Source organism: Eptesicus fuscus, chromosome 17, assembly GCF_027574615.1.
Source record: "Eptesicus fuscus isolate TK198812 chromosome 17, DD_ASM_mEF_20220401, whole genome shotgun sequence".
NCBI lineage: Eukaryota > Metazoa > Chordata > Mammalia > Chiroptera > Vespertilionidae > Eptesicus > Eptesicus fuscus.
The window spans coordinates 43,704,385-43,711,065 of NC_072489.1; the positions used below are offsets into that span (position 1 = coordinate 43,704,385).

General features: G+C 62.6%; 1 protein-coding gene across 4 annotated transcripts; it reads right to left on the reverse strand.

Moving 5' to 3' along the window:
• Positions 1 to 292: 292 nt before the first annotated feature.
• Positions 293 to 5,864, reverse strand: FGF8 (fibroblast growth factor 8). Of its 4 annotated transcripts, none has more exons than XM_054729078.1 (6): positions 5,833 to 5,864; positions 5,703 to 5,739; positions 5,084 to 5,170; positions 4,669 to 4,816; positions 1,423 to 1,529; positions 293 to 583 (listed from the first exon to the last, which is right to left on the reverse strand). In XM_054729078.1, the coding sequence occupies exons 1-6, from the start codon at positions 5,862 to 5,864 to the stop codon at positions 293 to 295; spliced, it is 702 nt and encodes a 233-aa protein (XP_054585053.1). The 4 variants fall into 4 exon arrangements, with proteins under 4 accessions (XP_054585053.1, XP_054585052.1, XP_054585055.1 ...); XM_054729077.1 differs by having other exon boundaries at positions 4,669 to 4,849; XM_054729080.1 differs by lacking the exon at positions 5,084 to 5,170.
• Between the last annotated feature and the right edge of the window lie 817 nt (positions 5,865 to 6,681).

Below are 6,681 nucleotides of genomic sequence, written 5' to 3' on the forward strand. Positions count from 1 at the left end.
CCTCTGCTGGATTAGAAAAGGCCCCGACTCCTGGGCCACTAACCGGCCTTCCTGAGAGTTAAGAAGACACCACAGCCAAGTGGAATACAAAAATAGAGCCTCTCTTTTGTTTAAAAAAAAAACAAAAACAAAAAAACCCAACAGCAAACAATTATCAACAACTAGAACCCGGGGCTCCCCCAGCAGCTCCCCAGCCTTCAGTGGCGCAGACCTCATCTTGCTTGAGTTTCTCTGTCTGTGCTGCCCCGAGAAGCCTCTGCGCTGGGAGCTGCAGGAGGGGCCGGGCAGGCGCCTATCGGGGCTCGGGGGCCCAAGTCCTCTGGCTGCCGCGCAGGCTGCGCGTGAAGGGCGGGTAGTTGAGGAACTCGAAGCGCAGGCTCTGCTCGGTGGTGTGGTGGCCGCGGGGCAGCCGCTTCATGAAGTGGACCTCGCGCTGGTGCTGCCGCGTCTTGGAGCCCCTGCGGGGCCGGCCCTTGCGGGTGAAGGCCATGTACCAGCCCTCATACTTGGCGTTCTGCAGGGCCGTGTAGTTGTTCTCCAGCACGATCTCCGTGAAGACACAATCCTTGCCTTTGCCGTTGCTCTGCAGGTAGGAGTGCCAGACACAGCGTCACTGGGCTCTCTCCGGAGCCCCCGCATCAGAGGCAGAGGGCAGGCGGCCCCAGACAGCAGGTGGGCACCCCAGCAGATGGCAGGGTGGGCAGGAGCTGCAGCCCCACCCCCTGCCTGGGCACCCGCTCTCTAATCCCTCACAACCCGCAGCCCACCCGGCAACTTCCTGTCCTCCCGGGCAGCAGTGACACATGGCTATCTACCGGCAGGGCTGGGCCCCGCCACAGAGAGGCAGAGAGGGGGCCCAGACCCTGCCTGCCCTGGCCTCCTGCCCGCCAGTCTGGCCTGAGCAGCTAGCACTCGTTTCCCCAGCTGCCCCCCTCAGTCCCTTAGGATTCCAGCTCCAGGGCCCCTGGGCAGCCACCCTATGGGGGAGGGGAGGCCTGCGAGGAGGCGCTGAGCCTCAAGCCCCAGAAGCCCAGCGAGCGGGGAGCTCGAGGCTGGAGAGGAGCCGTGACTAATGGGGCCATTTCAGAGCTCGGCCGAGGGGCTGGGCCTGCGGCTTACTGAACATTCCAAATGCTGGTACCATGTAATTGGACATAATAGCAAAGCAATTTGGCGATTTGTTAAAAAGATATATGGAATTTACCAGCCTCCCCCAAGCCCCTTCCCTAGCCTTCCTTCTTCCCTCTTTGCCTTTATAGCTTTCCTCTCTCAGGCAGTTCCCTTCTCCCTCACCGCTCCCTCCCAAACATTCGGTAACCCCAAGGTGGCCCTGAGTCTCCCTGCCCACCCTGTTGACATGCTAGAGGAGCTCCCCAGGCCCCCGGCCCCTCCTCCCTGGACCCCTTCCTTCTGGGGCTTCACCTTGGCAATCAGCTTCCCCTTCTTGTTCATGCAGATGTAGAGACCCGTCTCAGCTCCTCGAACCCGAACCCGGCTCCCAAAGGTATCTGTTTCCACAATGAGCTTTGCTGTCCGGGACAGAAAAAGGAGGTTATTGGAAGCTCCCCGACCCCCCACGGGTCTCTGTCCTCGCCCCAGCCGGCCCACAGCCCTGTCACATCCTAGCCGCACCTGCTCGAAGGCCCAGGTGCCCACGAGGTGGGCTTCAGCCCCCTAGGTAAGATCAAGTCCCCTTCCCGGGTCTCAGGCCGCTCCCCTAGGTTTACAGAGGAGGATGGACTAGATCATGGTGTACCAACTGGGTTCTGCAGAGCGGCTTTGGGGCCAATTGAAAAGAGTCTCTTAAAACCGGACAGTAATGACTTTTGTATCAAGGCTTCATGACTAGAGTTCTCCTGCTAATCAAAAGATCTATGAGGATCCTTCCAACTAAAATATTATGTGCACGTGCCCACAGATGATTATATACATCTGGGTGCAGTGGTGGCCTCCAGTCCTGAGGCTAAATGTCAAAGCATTCCCTCCTGTTTCACTCCCATCCCTGCCGCCACCCCCCACCCCTTCCCCTCTGCTGCTCTGCTGAGAAGGGCTAGGGATGGCACAGCTCTCCTGACACAGCCCCAGCCAGAACTCAGACACCAGCTTGGAGGATCCTGCCTCTTCCCCATGCTTCCCAGTCACGGAAGTCCCTAGCCCCAGTGTCCAGAAATCAACAACTCATTGGTTTTTCCTCTTTCAATGTCCGTCACAGCTAGGCCTCTCACCCCAGTGACCCAGCCCTTTCTGAGGGTGTGGAGGGAGAAAACCAGGCACACTTTTCTCTCAGTCTGGAGAGGAAACATGGAGCTGAATGCTGTGCCTTCTTCCCCCTCCTCCGTGCCTTCAGACAGCCAACTGGCCACAGAAGCCAATTCCTCCCCACTCTCTGTGGAACTCCTCCCTTTGAGGCTGTCCCCAAGTAGGGAGTGAGGGCTGAGTTAGCCCTTTGGGACAGAAGGGGATGGGTCTCCTGCCATCCCTACTGCAGAGCTCAGCCTCTTCCCTCCTTGAGAAAGCGGTGCTGGGCCTCGCAGAGCTGCCTCCCAGCCTACAATGACAAGGCAGCACCGCCTCTGTCTCTGAAACTACTGAGAAGAGGGACATCAAGGTCAGCAAGACACCCTCATAGCCCAGCCTGTGACTACCCACCCCCTTCACATAAGCACAGAGCTGGGACCCAGCAGCCAAGTCCTCAGTCTGGCTCCAAGTCAGCCAGGGGAGAATGCAGCTGTCACCTCTCCTCCCACCCACCTCCTTTTGGATCCAGCCAGTCTGCTCATCCCTTTCCTGGTCCGTCTTCCTGAGCAAGGAGCGGGTGCTTTTAAGGGCCAGGACGGACGCTGATGGGCGAAGGGCGAGAGAGGATCCCACTCAGAGGACTCTGGCCAAGTGGGGCAGATACGGATGGAGTAGGCCCCCCCTGTCACTTCCTGGGGCCCATCAGAAAGCAGCTAGGACCTCTCTGCTGTTCTTTTCCAGACGCTTCCTGTCCTGGCTGTACACCCTAAGTCTCTGCTTTTGGGCCCTCCCGCTTCTCCTCCTGCTGGGCAAGCAGGGCCCAGGGAGCCTGGGAAGCCTCCTCTGGGCTTCAGGAGAGACGTGGGCATCAGACCCCCGATGTGGAAGACGAGTTCTTCCAAGGCCAGCGTAGCCTCTTCCTCCCTCCCCAAAACCCAAGGATGCCGGGCCATTTGCTCTGATGGAGTAAACCCAGAAGGAGCCGGGCAGGCATTCGTTCCCTTTCCCTGGAAGCTGAGAAGGGCAGCTAGCAGCCACTTTGGAGGGACAAAGGGCCGATTGGCTGGCCCTGCCAGCCCAGCGGGGGAGCTCGGCCACCGTGCAGGCCGCCCCCACCCCCACCGTCAAGAGCCCCCACTCTCCTTCCTGGATGTTTCTGGGGAGCTGGGGCTGCAGTCTACAGCGGCTCTCCCGGCCGGGCTTTTGGAAAGCTTAACATTTTCAAACCTATTCTTCCACCCAGTGACAGATTTATCCCAGGAAAATTATGTCTCCTTCTCCAGCTTTGAAGGGAAGTCAGCTACGTCGACGCAGAAAAAATGCAGCGAGACATACTCGATCCCCCAAACTGGCTCGAGAAGAGGAGAAAGTATTCAGGAAATGTTAAAAAAGGTGAAAGTAAGAAGAGTTTTAATCGCTCTGCCAGACGCGGGGGTCTCTCCAGAGATTCATAGAGAACAATCTTGAACCTCTTTTTTAACATTTACAGACTTGCAACTCTTTTCAAACTCCACATCTGAAAAAGGGCCCGTTCTTTTTCTGTTTTATATCATTCTTCATTTTTCTTCTTAGCTCTTAAAATGCCTCACCTTTTTATTACATTTTAATAGAGTCTTCCCCTCTCCTTTCATGCTTGTTTAACTTGGTCATTATTTAAAGGTTTTTAAACTCACAATAATCGCTCTCTAAAAACAACACCAGCCGCCCAGAGGGCTTGCTTTTCTCTGGGTACATCAGGACTCTGGAAACTGGCCTTGTTTCAAGGCAGGAATATTGAATGTTTTAGAAATCAATCAGTCCTCAGCCTCTCCGCCCCGGCAGTAGCTCCCTGTACTCACCACCCCACAGGGAGCAGGCTCTGACCCACCACCTGGGTTCCTGGGTCAGAGGAGCAGGGAGGGCCCCTTCCCAAGCCTCGTTCCCAGGTGTGGTTGACCCTTCTGATCACAACATTTAAAGGTTCACAGCGAACCGCCCCCCCCCCCCAAGCTGGGAGAGTTGGGGGGACTTCTCTCCCTTCCCTTTCCCACTCTCCTTTTGTGGGCCCTGGCGACATATCCTCTTTCAAGAGCTTCCCTTAAACCTGGCCCCCCTCCCCCTGAACCCTCTGCCTCCACCTGCAGCCGGGGAGGGGTGTGTGAAAGGGGGAGGTGTACAGGGAAGTTCCTGGATTCATTCATCTGCTGGGCAGGGAAGGGGCACCTGTGGGCCAAGTACTCCCCAAGGTCCCTTCCCCAGACCGCTCTTCTCCAGCTGACCCCCAGCATGCGCTCTGTGCCTTAACCCCTTGCCTTCTGAGCTGGGGAGCCTGCAGGCCCCTGGCCCACCACACAGGGGGGGCTGGTGGGTGCAGTCCCAGCAGGCAGCCGGGGGGAGGGCAGGTTCCACCAGCCGCTCCAGGCTGCCGCCGCGCCGCCGCCGCCGCCTTACCGAAGGGGTCCCCGTCCTCCGCCATGGCGTTGATGCGCTTGTTGGCCAGGACCTGCACGTGCTTCCCGCTGGTGCGGCTGTAGAGCTGGTAGGTCCGGATGAGGCGGCGGCTGAGCTGATCCGTCACCAGGCTCTGCTCCCTCACATGCTGTGTAAAATTAGGTGAGGACTGAACAGTTACCTTTAGGAAATTGAAAAATACACAACACGCCATTATAATGCTACTCTGCCCAGGGGCCCAAGTGGCCCCCATTGCCCTGTCCCCCACCCCACCCCCCTCCACTGCCCCCGGCGGCCGGCAGGGGCTGGGGGTCCCCCCAACATGCCAGCTCAGGCTACCACCCCCCTCCCAGGAAAGCGGGGCAGACCCAGCCTCACGTGGATGCGCGGGGGACGCGGAGGGCGGCGGACCCACCTGTTGGGGAACGCCCTGGGACTCGCGGCCAGCTCCGAACAGGGAAGCCAGCTCCCTGCCCAGCGCAGGCCCCCCGCCCGGGCCTTCCTAGAAGAGCAGGGCGCTTTTAAGTCGGGAGGCAGCGCTGCCTGACCCCTGACATTTATAAAGACAAATTCACGGAGCAAATGCGGAGAGCGCAGAGGGCCCAGGCACCTGATCTCTCCGCCAGACAAGCCTCCCCCGAGAGTGGGAGCGGGTCCCTGCCGCAGTCACCCGGACCTCTGGCCACGGGCGCTCCCTGCCCCAGCCGGCCCCCTCCTCGGCGGCCAGGTGTGGCGGCCCCGTGCGCCCCCCGTCCACCCCGACCTGCGAGGACGCGTGGGCGCCAGCGCTGGCCTCTGAGACCCGGGGTGCTAGCTTCGCCGTGCCCTGGCTGTGTGACCTGGTGCGGGGCGCTACCTCTCTGTTCCCTCGCCCCCCACTCGGGAGAGGTCGGGGTCGGCTTCCTAAGGTTCCTTCCAGCCCCGCGGCGCTGGCCGCAGCGGCGGTCCCGGTGCCCCTGCCCCACCTGGCCAGCGGCGTCCCCCGCCGGCCCGGCCCCCGGCCCCGGCCCCCGCCTCCGCGCGCGGCGCCTTACCTGGGCTTGGAGGCACAGCACCAGCAAGTGCAACAGCCTGCGGGAGACAAAAGCGGGCGGGAGAGAGAGGGGCGCGGGGTGAGCGAGGGGCGCGGCGCGCGGCCGGCGGGGACGGGGCGGCGGTACTCACAGGCAGCTCAGCGCCGAGCGGGGGCTGCCCATGGCGCGCGGCCCGGGAGCGCGGGGAGCCCGGCGGGATCACGCCGGCCCGCGGGCGCACGAGCCGAGAGCGGCGGCGAGGGAGGACGGCTCGAGGGCGGGAGCCCAGCGGCGATGCCGACGCGGCTCCGCGGGTCCCGTGGAAGGTCGAGCTGACCGCGCCGAGTGGCTCTGCGCCGCTCCGGGAGCCGGTGGCCGCTGGCTACTCCGGAGCCAGAGCAGGCGGAGGGTAACGGGCCGGCAGGGTGGGTGGGTAGGTGGGAAGGGGAGGGGGGGAGGGGTGGGGGCGGGGGGCGCCGCACCGGGCGCAAGGGGGGAGCGCGGGGCGGGCGGCCGGAGCCCGCAGCCCCGGCTGGGAGCTGGGGCCGGGAGGCAGCCCGGGGCGGGGGCGGGGCGGCCGGGGCGGGGCGGCTGGCGGGTCTGGGATTGGGGGTCTGGGCCAGGGGAGGGGTCTGGGGACCCGCCGGAGGGGTGTGGGCCACCGGGGTGGGCGCCTCTCCCCCATCGGGGCCTGTCCCCTCGCGCGCTCTTGAGGTTTGGACACGCGGGGATGGGGGTGCCTCGGGCGCCCGCTCCATGGGGTCCCCAGACCCTCCGCAGGGGCTTCCTGGACCGCCGGTGCGGCTGAGTTGGAAGGTGTCAGGGCTCCACCGCGGGCCCGGGGCACTCTCGCCCCAGGCGATGCGACTGGTAACTGAGCCACCTACTGTGCGCTCCTCTGGTCCTGCCCCTGGGAAGTGGCCGCTGACGCTGGACCGAAGGGCTGTGAACTCGGCTCTCGGGCAGTGCGTGCGTGCCACAGGGAAGCGAGCCCCATCCT